Below are 26,961 nucleotides of genomic sequence, written 5' to 3' on the forward strand. Positions count from 1 at the left end.
CACCCAGATGAGGATTGGTTCCTCATGGTTCTTCCTCATGTCGTCTCAGGGAGAGTTTTTTTCTCACCACCATCACCTCTGGATTGCTCATTATGAATATATATTTAACATTTATCATTTATATCCTAAAGAAAAATGAATTTGAATGAACAAAAACCCATTTCCAAGTTTACTTTATCTCATGACTCCATACCATATTGATAGAGAATGAATCACCACTTTCTGGCCAATCAGATTTGAGAATTCAGCAGCACTGTGTTGAACACAACAGCGTCCTGTCACTATTACTGCTAACTGCCGTGGGAGCATCCTCCAAATTTAACTTAATAACAACCTACGTCACTTTCTGTCACTATCATGACAGCTCCTTTCAACATCTTGAAGTCCCAGGAGCTGTTGTCAGATGCAGGCTTCCACTTCCACATCAAAGTATATGACAGTTGTCATGAAGTATGTGTGTTGATAACTATTTGAAATATACTTAAAGTAAGCATGTGACATAAGTTGTCTTGATGACGAGTATTATGTGAAATATCATGCCAGTGACTGGTAATGGAGCATGATGTTATCTGCGAACATGAACACTCATGACATGACAGCTGGTGATATCTGACATGAATTGATGATGACATGGGTATGTCAGTATTATTATGCATTATGGATTCATTTACCATGACATGGCAGTCAGCTGTTTATTTCTACAACATAAGATAGGATGTTAAATATCATGTATACACAAATCGATTTAAAAACGCAGCACTGAGATGCCTTTATATACACCGGATTCCCATCCTGACCAACCCTCCCATTTAACCCGGGCTTGGAACTGGCATTGAGAGTTAACTCTTCAGTGGCTGGGCTAGTGCCCTGCCTGGGAATCGAACCCGGGCCACAGCAATGAGGGCACGGGATCCTGCCGCTGGACCACCAGGATGCAAAAATAAAGATTCATGTAAAAGTACAAATTTACATAAATTAGGCTAAACGTGGTGCAGTTGGGATCCCTGGGTAAAAGTAAATGTTTTTAAAGTGCTCAGATATTAATGTTGTACTCTAGGTCTCTAGTTTTCTAGTGATATTAAACACTTGATGCTAATGTTCTACCTATTGAGGCTATGAAAACGTTACCTATCAGCCAAAGTTACTGCTTAATATGAATTTTGCTACATAAAAGTATAAAAACTTTTGAAGCACTTCTCTCTTTATGGTTTATAACAACCTTCTTGACTCCACTTAATGCTACTCCATGTCTCTTCACTACATGAGAGACAAGGATGATTTGCTAAATGTTGACTTTGACACCGAAAACATCTATTTTTCTCAAATCCCATTTATTTAAAATCTGTCTTTTAAACGTAGCTGCATTTTTTACAGACATATCTCACAAGGCAAATCGTACGCCTAGTTTTATTTTGAACTTAACCCTAGTTTTTGTTAGATACAAGATTTAAAAACATATATTTTTTATTTTTAAAAAAGAATAGTACTGTGACAATATGGAAATTTAAAAAAATTAATGATATTTGATACATTTCATATTCTTTTTAGCTATCAAGAACCATAGCTTATATTTATGTTTGTGTTATGAACTTGCACATAGGGCTTGTGGCCCAGCACACGAAGGTATGTAGCTACATACACACTCTCAGTGCAGTGACGTGCTGCTCAGCTGAGGCCACACATCAAGCGTTCTCCACCGAGACCCACAACAATGTGACGTGGCTGACAGCCTGAAAAGATGTGCCGACACATGCAGCTGCATCCCTCACCTTTTCCACATCAGACATAAAAGAAAGAAATGGATTATATTCATGTCTCGGTCTAAAAACGTTGGTGTTGAGAGAGTCTGAAAGAGATGGAGAGAGTGTAAAGGAAGGAGACTACTCTTAGGTGCTGTTTATAGCCTTGTGTTTGCATGTCTGTCTGAGTGTCGGGTATGTGATCCACCACATTGTCATTAGAACAGAGTAAAAGATGTGTCACAAATGGAGTGAAAGATGGGGATTCAAACACATTAACTGGAGAGAGAGAGAGAGAGAGAGAGATATAGAGAGAGAGACAGAGAGACAGACACGATGGTAGATTAAAGGACTGAGAGATGAAAAAGTGGGAGTTACAAAAGCGCAGTGTAGAAACAGCTATGCGGTGCATTACGTCTGTCATTGTGGTGACTATGCTTTATTTTTAATTCATTTTATTTCAAAGTCACTGTCACCATGGTTAGTGTTGTGTTACTCTATGATTCTTAACTCTGGCTTTGGGAAACGCTGCAATGACTCTCACATATTGAGATATCTTATTCTGTTAACCATGTGGCCCTGTGATGGACTGGGGACCTGTCCAGGGTGTACCCCTGCCTTTCGGCCAATGTGCGCTGGGGTAGGCTCCAGCAGATCACCTTGACCCTTATTAGGAATAAAGCGAGTATAGATGATGAACGAATGAATATTTTGTTAACCGTGAATTTCTAAGCAGCCTTCACCTTACTTCACATTCTGTCTTCACCCCTCCCCCCACTCTTTCTCTCTCTATCATAATGCTTAAATGGAAAGAAAGGCTTATATACAACTGAGATTCATACGCATTGCATTCTTTGTGTGTGTGTGTGTGTTGTCCCTCAAGCCTTCCCTTCACTAAGTTATCCACTGCTACATCACTGAAATATTATGACTCTGTGTAATAATATGTCGTTAATAACAATTTGATTAACTCTACAACAAAGGGAGCATGTTTATTAAATTCCACTTTCATAGGTTTAGAAACCATAACATCTTGCACGCAGGAAATAATGAGCCTTGCAGAGATGAACACATTCGTACCAGTTACTCACTTGAAATAAATGCTATTTGTTTTGGTTTGTTTTTATTTTTTTTTATATATATCTGAATAAAAGCCTCATTGAGCCTGCTCATTAATGGTAGAGCAAGAAGCAAAACTGTTATTGTAATGTGACAAAGCCGCATTAAAAAAGGGAACTATCCATTTCTATTCATTAATTAAGAATTCCATCAGCATTTTCGGTTCATTGATAACTGGGTGTGTGGGAGAGGAAGGTGAAGAATGAAAAAGAAAATCACTCACACAAGGCTGTTTAGAGCTTTAAAAAGTTCCAGCACTTTAGTGAAAGATCACTGACTGAAATGATTTTCATTTTTTAGTGATTAGTACGGATGAAAAGTGTAGTCTGGGCCAAGGATATGAGTTAATGAGGAGGGAATGGCTCGTTCTGATTTCCAAATGACTTTAAAGCTCACTTATAATGCAAGACTAAAGGCAGTCGTTAAATTCCAACATTAAAGCATTCAGAAATTGAGACTACATTGCAGAGGTTATGCGTGTGAAGTTTCCGTAGATGCATGTCAGAGTTTTGTTATACATGCTATTTTGCTACTCAGGTATAAACATCTCATATGTGTGAGCATTACCACATTATCATTTTTAATCATGTACAAACAGTACACATTTGGACAGCAGTGTCCTGACAAATTATGAGGAATTTTCAGAGCCACAGTGGAATAAACCCAGTGACCTCTATGTTAGCAGTAGTCAGAATTGATTAAATCCCTGCAGCGGATATGGTAAAGTTCACAATATTACATCTCCACATTTTAATTTGCATTTATTAAAGTCTGTTATGATAAAATTCGGGTATAAAACACACTCATATCAGAAGATAAATTCTTTTTTATTATATTAGTTTTACGGCAATTATGCTAGTGAGATGATCCACTTTTGTGAGGATCTCAATTAATACTAAATGATAACTTTAAAGCAAAAAGTTTATGGGAAATAAGCGACAGCTTTAGAAACAGGTCTTGAATGGACCTGTGTCCGTCCTTTTTTACCTTATGAACTTTAATAACACACAAGTAGGCTCTTGGATGGATGTGGCGATTCAAAATGGCCACAATCTTCCGAATCGCCACATCCATCCAAGAGCCTACTTGTGTGTTATTAAAGTTCATAAGGTAAAAAATTGGGCATTGTATTGTGTCTCGGTTTAACAAATGGATCATTGGGAGTTGGAAGAAACATCTGCATGTAGGATTTAATGATTTACAGAAACGTTAAAAATACATATTAAATACAAACATATATACACCGATCAGCCATAATATTAAAACCACTGACAGGTGAAGTAAAGAACATTGATTATCTGAAGTAAAGAACATTGATTATCTTGTTACAGTGGTGACATTAATATATTCCACCCCTTGACACTTGTCAAGGGGTGGAATATATTAGATTGATGCGTTGATGCGAATCTTCTGGGTCAAAGCAAAGGTTTTTTTGTGTTGTTCCCGGTAGGCAGCGGTTAGTACCTACCAGAAGTGTTGCAAAGAAGGACAACAGGTGAACCAGTGACAGGGTCATTGGCACCTCATCGATGCAAGCGAAGGCACATCTGGTCCGATCCCACAGAAGAGTTACTGTAGCACAAATTGCTGAAAAGTTTAATGCTGGTTATGACAGAAAGGTGTCAGATCACACAGTGTATATGGAGCGACATAGCTACTGATTGGTCAGAGTGCCCATTGCTGACACCTGTCCACCACAGAAAGTGCCTACAGTGGCCATGTGAGCATGAGAACTGGACCGTAGAGCTATGGAAGAAGGCAGCCTGGTCTGATGAATCATGTTTTATTTTACATTATGTGGATGGGGAAAAGGCAAGCAGGCAGAGACAGTGTGATGCTGGGATACTTTGAGTCCTGGGATTCTTGTAGATGTTTCCTTGACACGTACCACCTACACACCTTTATGGCAACAGTATTCCAGCATGGCAGTGGCCTCTTTCAGCAGGATAATGCTCCCTGCTACACTGCAAAAACTGTTCAGGAATGATTTGAGGAACTTGGCAAAGAGTTCAAGGTGTTGACTTGGCCTGACTTGGTTGATCTCTGAGATGTGCCGGACAAACAAGTCTGATCCACGAAGGCCCCATCTCACAACTTACAGGACTTAAAGGATCTGCTGCTAATGTTTTGGAGCCAGATACACACAGAGCACCTTTGGCCCGGGCCTCAATGAATCAGAGCTGTTTTGCTGCAACAAGAGGGACTATACAGTATTAGGCAGGTGGTTTTAATGTTAAGGCTGATCAGTGTATATATAGGATTAATATAGAAAAAGCATCTTTCGAATTATTTCTATAATACAAATAAATAAATAAATAAATAAATAAATAACCCTAAGACATTTTATGAAAATGAAGTCAGTATAATAACAGGCACGCTGCTCTCCTGAGCAATGCTTGTGTTTGTTTATGCAAACGGGTTACATAGATTTGTTATTTAAGTGATATAATGTGGCTGATTTCAAGTGCTTAGAAGCGTACACATTACTCAGTGATTTACATCACAGCTATCTGGTTAATCAGAAGGTGTTGATTAATGTTCTGTAGCAGCACGGCTGACTGCAAGGCAAATCACACATTTGTTTATGTTAATTTCTTTATTCCAAATTATCTGTTTCTGAGGTTCATTCACAGGCATGGTGGATAGCAGTCGCTTCACACAATACTAGGCTATTAATAAACATTTTAAAAATATCTTACAATAGAAAATCGAGCATATGTGAACAGGGTAATATGGTGAAGCTTTCTGTAGGAAGTTGAGCATTAAATTCAGTGAAAAACTTTGTGATTTGTGATTCTGTGTACTGTGACGTAAAGTTCTTATTATATCTAATTTGAGAAAGGAACTGTTGCAGAGGTTTGTGATAACAGGACCAAACAAGATTAAATTGAACTATTAATGGTTAAACATCACGAAAACGACAGAAATAGGATCAAAATGCAGTGTATATTTAATGAAAGAGTGAGCCGATAATCCAAATCAATAGGCAAAGGCAAAAACGGTAGCAATAGGCAATAATCCAAAAACCAGAAAAGATGGCAGTGATGCAGAAGTACAAATACAACAGATCCAAAGAATGAGAATCCAAAAAACAATAGGAGGAGTACAAATGGCTTGGTACGTAGGCTAGCTAACAATACTAGCCTGTGTACGGAAGTGCCAGTGATGTTACAGTAGGTAATTTATCAATAAATTAAAAATTGTAATTGTTGCCATGGTATAAGAGAATAAAACTTTTTATAGCATGCTGTTATAGGAATATAATCAATGGTAGGTAGCTAATGACACCACACCATGATGTGTTTTATTCCTTATTTGGTGGCTTAGTGGTTATCATATTTGCCTCACACCTCTCAGGTTGGGGGTTCAATTTCCACCTCTTTTGTGTGTGTGTGTGTGTGTTTGCATGTTTTTTTGCTGTGCTTCAGGGGTTCCCTAAGGGTACTTCAGTTTCCTCTTCCAGTTGAAAGACATGTGTTGGAGGCTGATTGGCATCTCTAAATTAATAATCATGTGTGTGTGTTAGTGTGTCTGCGACTATGCCCTGCAGGGTCCAGGGCATCCCCTGCCATCTTGCCCGAGTCCCCTGGAATTGGCTCCAGGCTTTCTGCAACCTGTGTAGGATATGTGGTAGAGAATAGATGGATGGATGAGAAGAGATCACAATTGGAATAGTCTTTGCATGGCTTAATGAATTTGTAAGTGTACTTGATTACTATAATGTAGATTGGACATTTAAGAGAGAGTTAATCATTGGTTTCGAAACCCTTGCTCAGTGATAATGGGCTCTAGCGGATTGTAAAAGTTTTATTGTATTTTATTTTTTCTAGTTTGTCAGTGTAATTATTTTGTTCAAATTGTGTATTAGTGTATATTTGACTATAAAGTGTTTTAAAATGGTTAATCCATGCCAGCTCTGTTTACTACCCGTTTCTCTGACTTTATTTATAAAAAAAAATTGTAGTACCCTCTCTCTCTCTCTCCTTTTTTTTTAAAAAAAAATTTGATTCTGGTTGTTGTGTGCTGTCACCATAGCAGCCATGTGTCCCTTCCAGCAGAGAGCCTATTACAATCATGCATGTCATTGCAAATGCGTCTGATCAAAAAGACACTGATTACTTCCACGTTCTCTCTGTATCTGTCATTCTTTCTCTTTGTGATTCCCTCAACAACCCCCCCCATCTCTCCTCATTCATCTCATGCCATCTGTCTTGTCTTTAGCCCCATGGTCCTCTTTCCCTCTCTATCCTCTGGTACCTGTCTGTCTCTCGGTCTTGCTGTGTGTGATGGTGCTGCTGTCTAAGCCACTGTCCTCCTTTTAACTTTTTTGCCATCTGCTCCTCTCCTGCTGTCCCTCTGCACACCTCACATCCCCTCCTCCTTCTTATAACCCCCCCTGCTCTTCCCTACAACCTCTCCATCTCTTATCTTTTGGTAATATTTTCTACTACACTGTCAACATGGCCATATTAGGAAGCATAGTGGGGTTTTTTTTAATCCCACTGGACTGAATGAATGACTGAATTGAATGGACCAGAGTTGGAGTCGGGAAAAGAAAAGAAAGGTGCATGATTAATACAGGGAGTGCATTTTGTCATATCTGCTTGTGCGCATTTGTTTATGAAGGAACATAATTGCATGAGTCAACTGTGTGTGTGTGTGTGTGTGTGTGATTTAGGATGCCAAGAGATATATACTTATATGAACAGGGTAATGAGTTTCTTGTTTGTGTGTGTGTGTGTGTGTGTGGCCATGTTCCACAATGATGATTAAAGAAAGGAAGCCATGATGAATTGAATCCTTTACAAGTGTGTGTGGGGGGGGGGTGGCATGCTCCACACTGATGAGTAAAGAAAGGATGCCATGATGAGTAAGATCTTTATAAATGTATATGTGTTTGTGACAGAGATGAAGAGAGAGAGATAGTGTGTGTGTGTGTGTGGGTGTGTGTGTGTGTTTGTTTGTGTGTGTGTGTGTGTGTGTGTGTGTGGCTGCTGTTGGCAGGCTCACTGTGATGTGGAATTAGTAAGCAGCGCTGAATTCTAAAGAGAAATTGGATCAGATTACAGTCAATTTTGGCACTGGATTAAACCCAATCCTCTCAGTGCTTCTAAGCTGACCGAGAGAGAGAGAGAGAGAAAGATAGATTAAGAGTCTTTTGTAGGAGAGGAAGAGCTAGCGGCTGCAGTTTGTAGACCCAGTAGTCGTCTCTTGGCTGAATTTCCTTTGAGTGTGTGACCTGCCTGAATTGCCTTGATATTCATAATTAGTCCACATTCTCATATAGCTTTAAACGGCTCTAAATCAACACTTTCTGCAGATGTCTGCAGTCTTTCCTCCACCTATTACCATGCTTTTTTCCCATTCTCTCTCAGCACGCCATTTCATTTTCTCTTTTCTCTTTTCACACTCATCCCTGGTGTCTCCCTTATCTATGTGTGAAGCTGTATTTGGGCTTCTGTCCAAACTCGGGAGTCCTGCTGATTTCTGAATCTTCTTTTCTATCTTTTCCACCGGCTCCTTGCTGCTCCAAAGATTTTCCCTCTTGCATATGGATCTTCACTGCTGCTAGACACCGACTCTCTGCACATTTTTGTAGAAGAGTTACGTATAGAAAGTGCTTAAGGACGCCCAATCCTAGATCTCTTTTTCGTTCTTCACAAGAAAGGTCACATAGCATGCCATACATGAATAGAATTTCCCAAAGGATTCAAAAAGCCAGTTGAAGAAATGCTGACATCAATTTCTTCCCCCAGAGTCCTTTAGAGCTGAAAGGCTATACTGTGTTACTCTCTCTGCATTGATCATATTCCCAGGGCAGATGAAATAAAGGATAGGAACATATAGAGCGAAATGTTAGAACAATGCGGGGCTTGTTCTTCCAAATTTCTTTCCTTCTGTATGATTTTTTAACAAACAGTGACAGATTGTACAAAACCTAATGAGCTTATCTCCTCTAATTAGCTTGGAACTGACTGTCTCTGTGTTCTAGCCACAGGACAACTGAGACTACTGATTAAGCAAGCACCTCCATCCACAGTGAAAAGCTTGCCTTTCTGTGTGACAGTGTGACTTGTGTTAATCAGCGTAGAGACTGGATTCTAAAATGACAGACTACTGAAATATAGAATCTGTAAACTTAGCAAAGTATAGAATACATTAAGAACATCAAGATCTACAGAAATGTGTGTGTGTGTTAGTGAATATGCAGGTATTACCATCTACAGTAGTGTGTGTGTGTGTGTGTGTGAATGTGCAGGTATTACCACCTACAGTAGTGTGTGTGTGTGTGTGTGTGTGTGTGTGTGTGTGTGTGAATGTGCAGGTACAACCATCTACAGTTGTTTGTGTGTGTGTGTGTGTGTGTGCAGGTGAGATCATTACCATAAGAGAAAATATTATTGAGGAGGAATTAGTAGTGAAAAGCCCAACATCTCCCATTTGATTTAAATGAGATGTCTCAGGCCGAGTTTTTGCTTAAAATTTGTAGAGCAGCTGTGGCTTGTAAAAATTGAAATTATAAGGCTAGATTTAATTGACATTGACATTATTTTTCAGGCTGACTCAAATAAACATGTAAATGCAAATGTAAGACAAAACATATGTAAATAGCACAACAGAAGGAGTGAGAGTCACGACAGTGCTACAGCCATCCACGGCTGTGAGCCAAGGGAGCAAAATTGGCCATGCTGCCTTCATACTCTTTTATCCAGTGGCCTCATTTATCAACCTTTTAGTAATTTTGTGTTGATATTGTGTGATGAAAATCTTTCAGCAGCTGATGCATTTGTTTATGGCTGTATTAGAACTGAATTAGTTTCATTTGTCTTCATTTATGGGTATGTGTTGGCTCGCTTTCTTCATTTGAAATATTCTTTGACTGAGGTCCATAATATGGACAATACAGACATAAAATTTTCATGTTGGTTCTTTTAGTCCTTGAAAATTATATGATTTGGAATTGAGGTTTACATTAGTTAGTCTCCTTATGCGTAAAACATACACACACTTATGAGTTTGTATCCAGGTCTAGAGAGTTACATCTCTGTGTTCCTAATAAATAGTAGTGTATATACTCTACATTTACATTTCTGGCACTTGGCAGACACCCTTATCCAGTACGACTTACATTTTTATCTTATTTTATACAACTGAGCAATTGAGGGTTAAGGGCCTTGCTCAGGGGCCCAGGAGTGGCAGCTTGATGGATCTGGGATTCTCATACCCTTCCCATCAGTAGTCCATCACCTTAACCACTAAGCTACCACATCCCTCACATACTCTACAAAATCCATCAGTCCACTAATGTTGATTTGGTGCAAGCTTATCAAGAAAAAGTGAGAAGTGTGCTTGGTAAAATAGCTAGACAATATATGGCATGTGAATGCAGTGTTGAAATAAATGAAATGATTATGAATATAGGATTGAATAAAGTGTGTGCAGTATGTGGACTGAGTTGTGCAAAGGTCTGGTTGAAGTAATGGGTGTTATGTGACAAGTCCAGAAGAGTGCAAAGCTCGAGGTGTTCTCCTGGTTGAGGGAGTCTGGTGGAGGTCTCTTTCCTCTGATTGACAGGATGAAGTGGAGTGCAGCTGATAAAGTGTCCATAGCAACTGATAATGGATGTAATCACACACCTACAAAGAGGCTATCTATATCGAAGGTGTAGCTGCTAAACAGGCAGCTGAATGGATATATAAGATTAAATGAAGTATTGTATCATAGGTATCTGTTGTATCATACATACACATTGTTTTTGCAATAAAATGTGTCAGAATATGAATCTAATACACACCATATGTACAGGCAAGTGTCTGTTGTTTAGTTGTATGTTGTTGATGTGTTGTTCAGGTTGGCTATGAAAATGCCGGCACAGTGGAGTTCCTGGTGGACAAACACGGAAAACACTACTTCATAGAGGTCAACTCCCGTCTCCAGGTGGAGCACACTGTTACTGAGGAGATCACTGAGTGAGTTCCCATTCATATTAATCCAGTTATTTTCACATACAAATGAGAAGAGGAGAAGCTTGTGTGGTGATAATAGATTTTTATTTTTTCAGTTTTTGCATATTGTCAGTGTTGGAGCCATTGGCACTGTCTCACAAACAAACACACACACACACACACATTATTTATCTCTCAGTATCTATTGCTTTTTTTTCTTGGTAAATCTCTTTCTAAGCCCTTGCCTGAAGTGATTTTTATGTAATGAAAGACTGAAGTGTAGCTGCTGCCAGTGTCTGTGTTGGTAGCTGCATTATTGTCCCTTAATGTATGTGTATATACACGAGAGAGAAAAAAGAAAGAAAATACAGGAGATCAAGAAGAATGTGCAAAGAGAGAATACTGAATTGTCCACTTTCTGTGATACTGTGATAACCTACAAACTACACTGCAATGATAAATGACAGCCACACACACATACACACACACACATTTTCACATTATCACACCAATGAGTGGAGTGATTGATTGCACTCTCCTCTCCATTTTATACAACATCTTGTGCCCACACACACACACACACACATACACACGTTTGTCATACTGTCCTTGTCATGACCTTCCACAGACAAAGCTTAATCCTAACCTTAACCTCAGCACACAACAGATAAAGTGCTAAATCATGCTAAATCATCTTTCATAATTATTCCATTTGCAGAACAGAGACTAAAATACACCATGCATTGTTTCTTGTGATCACATATCTGGTGTTAGTTGATATGTTTGTCAGAGGACATGATATGAAAAGTGTCAGGTCACTGGATAAGTGTAATGGTAGTGTCCTCCACTGGATGCAAGCTAATGCTAGCATTGAATATACTTCTGAAACCGTGCTGATGCTAAGCACTTTTTTTAGATTCAATTGAGAAACAGTGATTAAAATGGAGTCTTCATTCCTGTTGAATGCAGTGGATCATGATCTCAGAAAGGAATTGGTGTTATAGCCCTATTCGTATGGGATTAGTTTTATATGGGGAGGTAGGGTAATGTAATAATTACCAGAGCTTCTCTGTGATTTTAATCCTGTGCAAACTGGGACTTTTTCCGGTCTGAGCGTTCCCGTGCTGGTGAGGATTACAGCGTCTTTTACCTTCTATAAAGCGGCCTGTGAAAATAACACCAGGTTAAACTAATCCCATGTAAATTGACCTCTGGGCGAATATTACTCCATCTCTTGTGGGAAATTCATTTTCCTGCTATTTTCACAAGTATGGATGCACTCTAGGATGTATAACCTCTAGCCAGTGTTTCTGGCATAATATTGCGAGTAAACCCCATCTTCCATAACGTGATGTGTTACTGATCTTGACTTTTCAGTGGAACCTCTACAGAGATAAAGCGATGATATAATAGTATGTAACCCTGCCTCTGGCTGTCACTGCCTATTCTTCTCACCTATATGGTAATGAGGCTTAAATGGAAATCCTCAAATGACTTGAAAATGAAGTATTGTATCGTGTATACATTCTCTCTCTCTCTCTCTCTTTCTCTATCTCTGACTATAGAGAGATAAGTGATGCTGTCATTAGTTAACTGCCTGCAATTGAGAAAATGTAACTCTCCTCTAATCCTCCTGCTCACTGATTATTTCACCAACTACCTCTTCTTTTAATAATTCTATATATTCCTATACGCTTCTATATATTCAGCAACTAATGTTTTTGCTTGTCTGCATTAGTTATTTTTCGAGTGTGTGGAAGTGTGTAGTCAGTGAGTTCCCTTTGATAGTGTGTAATTGCTGGTGGTTATGGAAGCATCTTCATATCTGAATATGCATCTCTCCTTTTTTCCTGCAGTAGTAAGAGCACATCTAATAAAAGCAGGAGCTACACGACGAAGCAGAGCACTTGAACACTCACACATGCATACACACACAATGCATGGGGAATGATTTCAAATATTATCTGGGCTTAAATTTTATTTGCATAAATTCTTCATACCTGTACATCAGATTTGTTGAAAGGAGTTCTATTTGTGTGTGTGTGTGTTTTATCCATAGCTATCTCCAAGTGTTTGTTTTGGTTTCACGGGCCTTTAATTGGCTCTAATTTTCAGTGATTGAAATGGAAATGAGATCAGTAATAGACACATTGTTTGATGCCATTAGAGCATGAAGATGAAGTGCGAAATCATGCTAAATCAGCTTTCATAACGTCCATTATATTTGCAGAACAGAGGCTGAATACATAATGCATTGTTTCGGATGAACAACATGTGTAGTTATCACATATCTGGTGTAAGTTGATGTGTTTGTCAGGGGACATGAGATGAAAAGTGTCTCTTCACTGGATAAGTGTAATGGTAGTGTCCTCCTGGATGCAAGCTAATTGCATAGAATATGCTTCTGAAACCATTGGGCTTTTAGAGATTCAATTTCATTTCAACTTTTTTAGATTCAGTTGAAAAACAGTGATTAAAATAGACACATCCTGAGTCTTCATTCCTGTTTCACTGCAGTGGATCATGCTCTCAGAAAGGAATTGGTGATAAAGCCTAACTTTAGTTTAAGCCCTATTCGTAGGGGATTAGTTTTATATGGGGAGGTAGGGTAATGTAAAAATTACCAGAGTTTTTCTGTGATTTTAATCCCGTGCAAACTGGGACTTTTTCCGGCCTGCGCATTCCCGTGCTGGTGAGGATTACAGCGTCTTTTACCTTCTATGAAACGGCCTGTGAAAATAACACCAGGTTAAACTAATCCCATGCAAATTGACCTCTTGGTGAATATTACTCCATCTCTTGTGGGAAATTAATTTTCCTGCTGTATATGCATATTAAGTATGGATGCACTCAAGAACCTTTTCTTTCATTGTAAACCTAATCCATGGTGTGGGGAATGTGAAAGATGCCATATGATGAAGTAAAAAAAAAGGTGAATAAAGTCCTGTTCTGCTTGTATTTCTACTTGCTAACATGTATGATAAGCTAAGTACTCTGCTGATACTAACACTATCTATGTTAAGAGTTTGGAGGTTATGTCATGCCAGGTATAGGATAATTAAAAGTATATGCATCATTAGAGATGAGGAAAGATCGATGTACCCAATACAGCACGTAGTTCCTGGAACTATGGGCACTGCACATAGTCTAAGCCACTTCTTCTGTTATGTTTAATGCATTTTCTTTTAAGGAATTCTATTTTTTCTTGACATTTAGTCCAGTTGCCAAACACTTGGAAATTCATCACAAACTTCCTGAAAAATCTCCTCCCAAACTGAAAGATTATGTATAATTTGTTCAGTGTTTTTTATAGCATCATTCTCCCCAAACTGAAATGAAATGTAAAGTTCCAGCACTTGTCTCGTTTTGTTTTTTTGTCAGTGCCACGTTATATTTTTGAACACTAAAGTGGGGCATCACGTTACCTATGACACGCAGGGCTCCTCTGACGGACGTCAACACATAGATAACAAAGACACACCCTCAGAACTGACATCCACGGTAACAAATACTATAAGGACCTATCTCCTGACGTCCACGGTAACAAATACTTTAAGGACCTATGTCCTGAAAGCTAATCCGGCTTAAATGGTGGTTTAGTATTGATATGAAGCAGTGTATATAATAGCCAGTCACGAATGGGTACAGTTCATGCTTTTGTTAGGGATTTCCCTATCATTTGAGATGAATCAACAGGCTGAGAGTGAGACTGAATCTCGCAGTCTGTCCAAAGTCTACCCCACAATACTTTAATCTGAACCCACTGAAAAAAGTGGTCAAAAAATATTTACATAAAATATTACATTTCTAAACAAAATGTAATTTCATTGCTTATAACAAACTTATTCTAAGAATGAATTAAGTCGAGCGAACCAGAGAGTGAACAATTCACATAGAATTAACATAAACCAATTACATTGTGATATCTCATGAGGACGATGCCACTAATGGAAACTAAAACTATAGTATTAAATTTAGTCAATTCAAGGATGTATGGTTGAATAATGCCGTGGCCATTTGGCTGCTACAAAACACTGTGGGTTTGATTCTCATAGATTCTCACAAGGTGTGTGCTTGGGGTTTGACTTTAACACTAATTGTGTTAAGGTTATTCAGCTCAGTCACATGGAGCCAATGTATTCATTTGAATTAAGGAAATTAAATGAGCTTGTTTTTTTTTTTTTTTCTGTAAACTCTAGCCAGCGGTTCTGTCTCTGACACCTGGTATAATATTGTGAGTAAACCCCATCTTATATTATGTGATGTGTTACAGATCTTGACTGCAAGGTTTCAGTGGAATCTCTGCAGAGATAAAGCGATGATATAATAGTATGTAACCCTGCCTCTGGCTGTCACTGCCTATTCTTCTCACCTATGGTAATGAGGCTTAAATGGAAATCCTCAAATGACTTGAAAATGAAGTATTGTATCATGTATACATTCCTTCTCTCTCTCTCTCTCTCTCTCTCTCTCTGTTTATTTTATAGACTATCTCTTCCTTTAATAATTATATATATATATATATATATATATATATATATATTTCTCTAAGCTTTCATATATTCAGCAACTAATGTTTTTGCTTGTCTGCATTAGTTCTTTTTCTTCTTTACTGAATGCTCAACTCAAGTCTTTTTTGCTCACACAAGCACACACTTTACAGTGGATGCAGATCGAGTGTGTGGAAGTGTGTAGTCAGTGAGTTCCCTTTGATAGTATGTAATTGCTGGTGGTTATGGAAGCACCTTCGTATCTGAATATTCATCTCTCCTTTTTTCCTGCAGTAGTAAGAGCACATCTAATAAAAGCAGGAGCTACACGACGAAGCAGAGCACTTGAACACTCACACATGCATACACACACAATGCATGGGGAATGATTTCAAATATTATCTGGGCTTAAATTTTATTTGCATAAATTCTTCATACCTGTACATCAGATTTGTTGAAAGGAGTTCTATTTGTGTGTGCATGTGTGTGTGTTTTATCCATAGCTATCTCCAAGTGTGTGTTTTGGTTTCACAGACCTTTAAATGGCTCTAATTTGCATTGATTGAAATGGAAATTAGATCAGTAATAGACACATTGTTGCTGTCATTAGAGCATGAATGGGCTCTGATGGGGTGTCAATAGGAGACGCAATACACACTAAAGCAGATTAAGTGTTCACTTATCCAAACACTACGGCTCTCCTGTGGCGCCGTCATGCCTTGAGCTCTTTAAAGATACTGATCTGACATGAGATGTGCATGTGGGTCGGATCATTTGGTGCCATGGTTAATTTTGTTTGTGCATTGCTTTAGTGTTAATATGTCCATTAGTTAATTATTTAGTTCATTTGTTTGTTCAGATGCATGTGTTCAGCTCAGAAAGGGTCAATTTACCACACACAGTGACACTAATACGCATATTGATCACAACATTGTTCTGTTCACAAGCTCTTCCTCATCTCCATTATCCCTCCGGCACTCCCTCTCCCTTTGTTTAGCTCTTTTCCCATCATTACTCTGGTCCTTTCTCTGTCCCTGGCTTCCCATTGCTTTTCCATTGCGCTTTGCTTTATGTTGTTTTCTGGCTATATTGCAGTCCACGCCATGTCATCCTGCTGTCTCTCTGTCCTTGCCTTGATCTGTCTGATGCCTTGACAGTTTGTTTTATTGAGTGTCTGACCTCCTACCAACATTTCATCTCCTTTTTTCTTCTTCTCCTTAGTCATGGGTGTGTGTCTAGTGTAGTGCTTTATCAGTCATGTGTCTCTAGCGATGACTTTCAGAAAATTCAAGACATTTGCTCACATTCAACACTATTAAAGACATTTCTCCAACCCATTAGAACATCATTTCCTGTCAGTAAATTTGTTTTCACTTTGGGGGAAACACTTTACTGGTGCTGGATTGTATTTTGACAAGCATTCACTATTATCATTCGAATTGCTCAGGAATCATTTACAGGCTCTCGGAAGTGTGCACTCGCATTGCAGCTGGTGGAGTCTCATCGGTGCTGCTACAGAGGGAATGCGCCTGGATATTTCCACAAAGATGTCACCCTTTTATTCAAATGTAGATGCAGGTTCCCCAAGCTACACCTTAACCTTTTTTGCTGCATGACTGGTTTGAGACAAAATTATGCAAGGACAGATTCTACCTGGGGCATATCTCATGTTAACAAAAAAAAAAAAAAAATTGCCAGACAGAGCCAGGAGCTGGCAGCACAATAGCTGTTAGCTTTATAGCCACTGGGCATAAGAGACAGGATTTCATTAAATGTAATCGGTCCTAATGGATCCCAGCTTGTGCCTTGGCTTTGTCGATGTGCTGATGCTGCTTGATTTTTCTTTTATTATATGCAACATGATTCTTTTTTCGTATGTAGTATCTTAAACCTTCACTGATCTGTGTACCAATATAAAGACCTTTTATTTAGTTTAAAGACCCAGTCTGACATCTTTCCTGTAGGACCAATCAAACTGTTCTCAGTTCATTGATCCCTGCATTCAGACTGGACAGGGTTCAGACTCCATCTTAGGTCTTTTAGAGTTTTGTAAAATCATATGGTTGACTTGCTGGATCTATAGCTATAATGAAAATTTGTCATTCTTAAAAAAAAAAACCCAAAAAACTAATTGCCATGTGTATATATATCAATATATATGTGTACTAATTAATATTTCTATATCTCTAATAGTGTACATTTTGTGTCCCACATTTCCTCAAATATTTGTAAAATGGAGAAAGTAATTGACTGAAAAGATCCCATGTCATTTTAATTTCACAAAAGGTTGCAGTTGCGATAAACAAAATATTATGAGATGATGTCACAATGGAGCAGTTGCTCATCTGATGGAGCTGCCCATACGTGACAAAGCCCATGGGTCTGGGAAAGACCATTCAGTTGGGCATTCTGGGAAGAAGTGGTGTAGAGACACATTTAGGAAGCTGTGCCAATTGATTGGTCCTGATGTTGCGCCCATTACATGATGCCACTGACCACTGATTCTGACCCCAAAGTGGATTGCTTTCGCCCTGTTCAAGCTGGCAACCTGCACTGAGTGTAGAATAATGGAGGAAACTTTCAGGTTTAGTAACATGACCATCCACTGATGAGTATATGCTTTGTGCACAGCTTAATTAATCAATTATTGCAGCATTGTATCAGTCTGCCAAATGGAGCAGAGACCAATGGTACTGCATACTGTAATTTACATACCATAAAGTTTACGGTGCCCTGGATGTCACACACATCCTTATTCTTCCCCTGACGAATAGCTACCTTTTTTTTGCAAGAAAATTCTTGGAAGGAAACGTAGCTTATGACTGGATGAGTATACAAATAGGTCTGAGTGTTAAGCACTGTTTAGATACCTGTTCTATAGTTGACTCATTCTAAATGAAGGAAACTCTCAACACACCTAGCCTTCATACAGGGATTTTTAAGGCATTTAGTGTGTTTTCTTTTTGCAACATCTGGTTTATATTTCTGCTTTCATGTATTTAAATCACATTAGTGAAATCATGCATGGACAGTCACATGTGTCTCTTGTCATACACTGTGCTAATACTTTAAAATCAGCCTCTTCAAAATGTACCTGTGCATCACAGACTACTAAGTATTCAGCCTCCACTTGCAAATGAGATCTCACCCTAATGTCAAAGAATTATACTAGGCAGCTACCTGCTGTGCCATCATGCTACCTCATAGCTCGAGGGTCATCAGTTCGATCCTGAATTTTTCATTGTTTCATGTTGTGGTTCTTTAATTTGCTGTGTTTTTTGAGGTGGAACGAATCTATAGTAAATCCACAGGGTTAGTGGACAAGCATCAGTAAATTGCCCCTACATGTAAATGGCCATGCGTTGGTGTGAATTTGGGCATGTTGTCCCATGACAGACTAGCATCCCATCCAAAACATATTCCCACCTTGTTCCCAGTGTTCCTGGGATATGCTCCAGATCCACCACAACCCTGACCAGGATACTGCTGTTACTGAAGCTGAAGGAATAAATCAATATACTAGGAATGTGTCCATTTCCCTGGGATTTCAGCTGTGCTGTGCATTTCCACTAATTAACTAATCAATTACCAATGAACTTCTGTGGAAAAGTACACGTGTGAAAGGGGTTTAGTTAAGCGGAAGGGGGTCTTTGGTGCATGAGAGTGAGAAATCCACTTGAGGGTATTGTGCCTTCACATCAGAAGTTCCTCTGTTCTCTTGTTTCTGTTTGTACTGTGCTCTTCTGATGGCATTTGATTGAATACACACAAACACACACACACACACACACAGATACAAACACCTAATCCTCTCAAGGCCTCATCATTGTCCTGATTTGAACTGAAATCCTTTCTGTAGACAGGAGGTAGCCAACAAGGGAGAAATCACTCCCTCGCTCCAGAAATAGAAAGTTTTGTAACAGATAAACTCTTCTTGTGACAGAGGATTCTGTCTGGACCATCAGCTCAAACACTTTACTCTCTGGATCTTCTCTCTCTCTCTCTCTCTCTCTCTCGCTCTCACTCACACACAGAGATCTACTCAGATCTACACACATCTGCACTTTTAGTTTAAGATCTAATTTGAGTGTAACAGCCTCTTGAAGTTGGATGATGAAACTTGTATCAGAAACGAACAAATCATGCTGCAAGAGAAATCTTTTCTAAAGCTTGGATTTTTATTCAGGTTATGATGGGTCACTTTGGTTTGACCCTTTTGCCATTCCCTTGCACATTCCCTACTGAGTGCACTCAGTAAAGGGTGAACTTGTACTAGTAGGAGGTAAAATTTCACACTGAATATTCACAAACCTGCAGATCAGCTGTGCTTTACTACGGTTGGTGTATGACGCTCGCTGTTTGACCTTTATCTGAAGAAAAAATGTTTTGATTCTAACATATTATTTTCTTTTCCTAAGATCTTTCCTCTTTCTTGTGTTTCCTACTTGCTTCTGTCTCTTTCTTTCCTTTTCTCTCAGGAGCTTTTATTATTCATATTTATGAAGGGGAACAAAAGGCGATGAGGGGAATCAGCCTAATCCATTATTTGATCCCCAAAAAGGAAGAAAGCTGTTTTTTAAAGCTGTCAGACATATAGATGTAAGGCTGTCTCTAGGCTGTGTTGCCATGAGGACAGTGCTGGAGAGTTTCTTGGTTCATTAATATCTAATTGAATATGGGGCTGCTTTACCACAATATGTTATTTATGTAGTACATGTTAGAGTTTGAGGAGTGTGTGTGTTGTCTCAGTGAGCATTTAGTATGATATATTCTAGTAATATATATTTTTCTATATTCAGGGGGATTAAATGCCCTGCAGGGAAAACATTATTTTTTCATATTTATCACATTTATTAAAGCTGTTGTTTCCAACATTGGCTTAGGTTTCTTTCCCATGCCCTCTATCCACACTTTCCTTTCCATATGAAATTCCATTATAACTAGTTGATTGATTGTAACTAGCTGATTGGTTAAAAAAAAAAAACCATTCACTTACATCAGTGGTCAGTGATTGATTTTGTGATCGTATCATAAGGTTGTATGGTTTGGACACTAGTGTAAAAGTAAAACTGTCAGCTGATCACCATTTGGGGCTGAGTGACTCAACACACAAGGCATCATCCAATTTATCTAGCCTTTCTGGTTGCTAAGAAATGTCTGACAGAAGCTTCTGTTAACTCTACAAAACTACTCCTTTGTACCACATGAGGTTGACTACACTAAGTCTGAAAGGACCAGGCTTAAGTCCTCAATTATAAAGATAGAGGCCAAGAAGCTGTGGCCAAAACACTGTCAGTGCCAGTCACAGCGGTAGCTCTAGGAAGCTCTGGTCGACATGGGTGGTATGGGAAGCCAGTTAAGGAAGGAAGCCTTTGAAGTAATGCTTACAGAGGGCTCTCCTGATTTAATTGAGATGTATAAGAGAGTCAGAAGAACTGCAACAAAAGCAGTTGCAGAAATGAAATCTCAGGTATGGAAGGAGTATAGAGAGCCCATTGAAAAAAAAAATCTTTTGAGTAGCCTATTCAAAACCTGCCATTTTTATGGCACTTGTGTCATTGAAATACTTTCTTTCTCTCAGGGATCAAGGTGCTCATTTCATGGAGGCCATTTTTTTAATGTTGAATGAAGAGTTTGTGATGGCAGATTGGTTTTGCTGTATGGAAACCTTGAACATAAGGCGATGCTATTTAACATGTTTATTAATATATTTCCGAGATTTATTCAGTGACTTTTCTTTCACTGAATAAAATACAGTGTTTCAGTGAATGCCCAGGAATTACGTCCAGTTCCTATTAGGTTTACTGTGGTTACTGAATAATGAATATTAGTAACTGAATAATATACTTGAAAGTAAATGAATGTAGAATAATTGGGGGGAAACTATGAGTAAATGCATGGAAAATGTACACAGCATTTTATTTATTTATTTATTTATTTTAATTTTTTGAGGATAACAGAACCAAGTTATCCACCAGCCAAGTTTATATTCAAGCAGAGGAAATCTCTGTATCAATTTCAAATTCCTCAGCCATGCCCGGTGCTAAAACCAAAACCTATGCCATTACTTCCTTATGGTGTTATTAAATCTGCCATAATGCTCAAGTTATTACATGGACCTACACCTTTTCTTCCTGTCCAAGTAAAACTTAACAACCTTTTTACACCCCTTTCAATCTGCATGTTTAAATAGTCTGCTTAGACGTCTTCAACTCTTCGAAAATAGCTAGCAGATGAGAAGCTGGAAATGTATGTGAATTCTTGAGAGTGTCATATGATTGCTTTGCTCATTTCTAGTTCCCCTTTCCTGCACTGATTCACTCGGCTGAACGGCCAAGCCGAGAACCATCTCTCTCTCATCTCTGCTCTCAAATGCTATTTCAGCACATATAACCGGCTCTGACAGGTGATGATCAGGGCCAACGTCCACAAAACTACAGGTCAAGGACATGTTTTGACACCTGGGTGATCTGGGTGAATAATGAATGGCACATACAGTAGATATCATCTCATAATACTAAAGTCATGACTTGATGGCAGTTGGTTTGGTGTGTCAGCGAAAGCTATCTTGATGTAAAAACTAGTCAAGGTAAAGGACTGAATAATATATTTTCTTCTTCTTTTCTTAATTTGTTTTGAATTGTCCTTCTTGGCTAATGTTCGTCAAATCAACTCACCAGTCAGTCAAATCTGCATCTGAACCTTTTTGGCAGCTTTCATAACAATTTCTTTCCATAAAAGTCAATTGGATATTGAAGAGGAAGCCCTCATAAAGTTGTATCTGAATTAAACGTCACCCACATGCATATATTCTTAACTGTAATAGCATTCCCCCCCCCTTTGTCGCCTGTTTCTCTCGGTCTCTGTTTCTCTATCGCCCTGCCCCATTTATTGCTTTGATGTTGTATTTATTACTTCAGATTTTCCTCTTTTATCTGCTCATATTTCATTCTTATCATATTATCTCATCCTTCAGTGTGTTCTCTGAGTCATAAGGAAAGAGAGAGAGAGTGTGTGTGTGTGTGTGTGTGTTCATTTAGTATGAGAAACCTGTCAAAGACAATAATCAGGGCTGTTGATAAGAGCATGGAACATTTTTTCACTTTGTAAATGTGAGAATGAAATTTTAAAGTGGTGAGAATAAAGATTAAAGATTTTTTTAATCAGATACTGTTCATGGCACATTTCCATCCTTCTTTCAAGGACACTTGAATATTCTACAGTGCAAGATCAGTGTAGAGATCTTCATTTAGCTATATGGTTGTCCTGTAATGTTTTGCTGAATTGCTCGGAACAGCAGACAGACACATGGAGTCTAGACTATACAAGCACAGACAGACACAGTTATTACAACTGGAGTTCACAGAGTTTCTGTGTTATAGATGTTCAGGTATCAAGAGGCACCCAGAAGAAGACTAGTTCTTAAATGAAATTGTAATAACCTTGTACTGACCTCCATGATGTTTGAGAATTATAAAGTAGGTTGCAGACAGAGCGGTCTTATTTAATAGAAGAAAATTGGTGTAGCAGATGATTGAACATAAAAATGACCTTTTTTTTTTAAGATGTCAGTAATAGAGTGGTAAAGAAACCATCACAGACTGAAACAAGTCATGTATTTTATTAATATTGAACAGCAACAACAACAACAATAATAATGATGTCTCACAGCAAGTCTGAAGTAGAGACAAACAAGTCATGATTCATGTCCTAAGTCCTAATCACAGAGTTACAAACAAATAGACTCCTCACCAAATTTAATAGCATTTAAGATTTTTAAACCTACAGAGTATTTTTTCTATTTTAAAGTCATATAAAATTAAATGATATAATGTTTCTAAATGCTACCCTGCTAGGTGGTTGTTAAAATAGTTAGAGCTACTTTTTATTCAAAAGGATTCCCTAAATTGAATTAAGTCTAATAAAATGGAATACACCAACATAAAATTAAAATACAATGATCATTTAAAACATAATTGGGGGAAGACAACATCCAAACATCCCTGTTTAACCAAACACTTCATGCCCATGCACACTCTATAACCCTCCAGATCTAGTCCTTTACATAAGAAGGACTAGATCATAGACACTGAGACTGTGTCTGGGTCCTGAACATGACTAGTCTAGAAGGCTGTTCCATGATTGTAGGGCTTTGTAACAGAAAGAGAAATTTCCTGGCCTATTAAGTAGAGTAAGATCAGTGATGTCAAAAGCTGCACCAAGGTCAAGCAACAACAGCAGGGAGATACAACCCTGATGATTGTTTGGTCATTTACCACTTTAACCAGTGCTGCCTCTGTGCTATGATGAGTCAAATTTTTAATTAGGGGTTTGATAACTGTTAGTTTAAATGATGTAGAAAGAATTGATTGTATTTTAGATGAGGTTCAATTGTTTCTGGTATTATCAACTTGATGAAACATGTAGGTCAGGGATCACATACACAAGCCGATGATTTTCGAGAGCAAATTAGCGAAATTAGTTGGGTCTCTCAGTGGGGAGTGAAACATTCAAAATGCTGATGTAGTAGGGAATTGTTGTAAGTTATACGGTTAGGTATCAGATTCAATTTCTCAGGGACTTGTCACCATCACCTCTGGTTTTCTCAATAGGGATAAATCTAAAATGTATATGTGCTGAATTTATATATTTCCGCAAAGCTGCTTTGTGACAGTGTCTACTGTTAAAAGTGCTATACAGATCAAATTAAATTAGATTGAAGGTTAGTATTATTATTAGTAGTAGTATTAGTAGTAGCAATAGTAGTAGTTATTCTGTAATAATAGTGTCACCATTGCCTTTGTCATCCATTGCTTTCTAGCAGAACATCGTTCATCTATGTTTTTTATACATTTCCAACTCAATCAAAAAGTACAATTGTTATATGCTGCTGTCTCTTAAAGGTCCTTATTCAGGGTTGAGATAAGTGCGTGCTGTGAGGATGTAGTCCCAAACATGCATAATTCAGTATTCAGACCTCAATGGCAACATCAGACTTAAAAACAATAAGCACATTTTCTTTACAGGAGAGCACATGATGTTGTGTTAAAAGGCTAGACGCTATGGGGAAAACAGACAATTCTACTAAAGAAAAAGTTAGCACCTTCAGAATCCTGAAATAGCCGCAGCTGATTTACATATTCTGGATGCCAAAATCCAGAAAGGTACTTAACCCAGCTCTGAATAAAAAACTGTTTCCATGTAAATATTTACACAACTCTGAATATGGCCCAAAATGAACGAGGAAGAGATTCTATGTATGTCAATGTATTTAGTAATGATGATAAGCTGAGGAAAGAGAACTCGTATCATTTTCTGCCTCCTAAAGTATCTAAGCCGCTTTGATGATTGCACATGTTTTATCAGCCTTCTCATTGTGCTGTGCCAACCTTATCACATGCTGGTGGAGAACACAGAGCCACATATGATCAGAAAAACTGATTCTGCTTTTCTATAGCCTAATCCGTTTGTCTCTAACTGTATGGTTTCCCCTTTGCATGATGTTTGATATTGCTTTAATACTATCTGGTACTATCTGGTGCAGTTAGATATATTATCAAAAGCATGAAAGCAAAAATGATCAAAACGTCATGTTAAAGTTGATCATCCTAATTCCCATTGTTAACGGAATAAATACATTTTGTCCTAACAGAAAATAGAATCGCTATTATTATCCAAGTGAATTCTTAATTATTAAATAATATGGATTTCTGATCTGCTAGAACGTAGAAAACCAAGGCGGAATGATGGAACAGAGCATAGCAGACAAATCCACCATGACTCTGACCAACCAGTTACTGAAGATGAATGAATTATACAACATATATTAGTGTTTCATAGTAGCTTCACCTTCACATTTAAACCAAATCCCAAGTCTCTGAGCTAACACTGATTAATGATGAAGAATCATACAGTATATCAGAGCATGGGAATATTCCGTAAAACTTCAGGATGAAGAAGTCAAAATGCGAGTCTCCAAAGCTTGTAAATCAGTGAACGTACAAGTCATGAAATTTGGACATAAGCCAGTATTCATGATTTTTTTTGTTGTTATTAGAAAATGTTACTACAGTAGATTTAGCGAGATCAATGGGCGGACATGGCAAATTATAATTTTCTGGAAGATTTTTAGCTAAGACTTTTAGCTTAAAATATGGAAGCTTTTCAGAAGTAGATGAAAAGGGAAAAGGGCCAAATTTTACTTGAAGCACATTTAACAGGAATGTGCAAATTAATATGAGCTTCAGTAGGCAGCTAGCCAGTGAAAAATAATTGTAGGATCTTCTTTGGAATCTGTTTCTGTTAGGGGAACAAAAGCAAACCAAACATTTGGCATTATAGTGTTACTTGCTCTGTATATTCATTATTTGTTTATAAAACTCTTGTATAAAAGCAAAATTGCACTCACAGCAGTGCATTTACACTAAATATCGGCACTAAATAAAGCTCTTTTAATTCATATACTTTGCTCAGTAATTCAGTTATTAGGGTTGACCGGTAAATTTTATATCTTGAGGTCTCACATAAACACAAAAACAGACACTCTCTCTCTCTCTCTCTCTCTCTCTCTCTCTCTCTCTCTCTCTCTTCTAACTTAAAGGAACTGAATTATTGATTTCAAATCTTCAAGCACATAATGCATAACTGCTCTCACACCAAGCTTCCTGTTAAGAGCAAACACAGCAAACGGAAAAGCTGTAACATTATCAATCATGCAAAAAATAATAATAATAATTCATAAAAAAAAACACTAAATGTCTGCCTCTGGATTCTCTGGATTCTATTTGTACTTAGGTAATGTTTGCTCAGTTTATTAACTTTTACTTTCTTATCTAAACACATTTTAGGTTGATGATAGTGTAACAAATGCACTTTGTTCAGATCATAATATAACTGATGATGATGTACTACAGAAAGGTCACCAAAGACTAAATGGTTAGCCCAAAGGGAGCTAAATGTACAGGGTGTGTGACTCTGGAATAGGCTGCATGACTCCACTGTGCTAGAAATTGCTAGGTACAGTTTGTTAACCACAAACAAGATAATGTGGATGCCAAAAATGAAATCATGGTGGTTAGTACATTCATCTTGCACCTCTTGGGTTGGGGATTTGATTCTTACTCTGCGGAGTCTGCATGTTCTCCCTGTGGTTCTTTGATTTCCTCCGTGTACTCTGGTTTCCTCCCCAGACATGTGTTATAGGTTGACTGGCATCTCTAAATTGTCTGTTGTGTGTGAAAGGGTGTATAAATATCCAGGGTGTTTCTTACCTTGTGCCCTGAATCCCGTCCAGTTTTCCATCTGACTCTGTGTAGGAAAAGCACCGAAAATGAATGAACCCACCGATACAAGCTGCTCAGATTATAACATACTGTATGTCATTATCACACTTACCAGATTAATAACACAACACACAGAGTGATAATCAAATACGACTATAAATAGCTCTGACTTTGTGAAATCTCACCCCTACCTTTGTCCTAATGACAATTCTAGGTCTGTTGTTTATGCATTGCTCTTCTAGTTTGACCTCTGTTTGTTGCCAATCACCTAACCTTTTTGCCTGCCTAAATATGTTACTGGATTTGCCCTTTTTGCCCTGGATTTGCATCCAAACCTGTGGATGTTTTCTAGCAGAAGTGAACAGGATGAGTTTTATTGTCTCAA

The 26,961-nt window shown here is 38.1% G+C and overlaps 2 protein-coding genes and 1 long non-coding RNA gene across 7 annotated transcripts in view; 2 read left to right on the plus strand and 1 right to left on the minus strand.

Moving 5' to 3' along the window:
- rwdd (RWD domain containing 4) overlaps window positions 1-26,961 on the plus strand; it is a 269,519-nt gene that overhangs the window by 228,210 nt on the left and 14,348 nt on the right. The gene's annotated exons all lie outside the window — the stretch shown is intronic.
- pcxb (pyruvate carboxylase b) overlaps window positions 1-26,961 on the plus strand; it is a 222,481-nt gene that overhangs the window by 36,200 nt on the left and 159,320 nt on the right. For all 4 annotated transcript variants that reach the window (XM_058394276.1, XM_058394274.1, XM_058394275.1 and 1 more), the window contains one exon: window positions 10,710-10,828. In XM_058394276.1, the coding sequence (XP_058250259.1) occupies window positions 10,710-10,828 (119 nt within the window). The remainder of the gene's footprint in view (window positions 1-10,709; window positions 10,829-26,961) is intronic.
- LOC131355793 (uncharacterized) overlaps window positions 1-26,961 on the minus strand; it is a 39,739-nt gene that overhangs the window by 11,075 nt on the left and 1,703 nt on the right. Inside the window, exon 2 of the long non-coding RNA XR_009204944.1 lies at window positions 26,565-26,601. This is a non-coding gene — a long non-coding RNA (uncharacterized LOC131355793). The remainder of the gene's footprint in view (window positions 1-26,564; window positions 26,602-26,961) is intronic.

Source organism: Hemibagrus wyckioides, linkage group LG07 (assembly GCF_019097595.1).
Source record: "Hemibagrus wyckioides isolate EC202008001 linkage group LG07, SWU_Hwy_1.0, whole genome shotgun sequence".
In the NCBI taxonomy this organism is placed as follows: Eukaryota; Metazoa; Chordata; class Actinopteri; order Siluriformes; family Bagridae; genus Hemibagrus; species Hemibagrus wyckioides.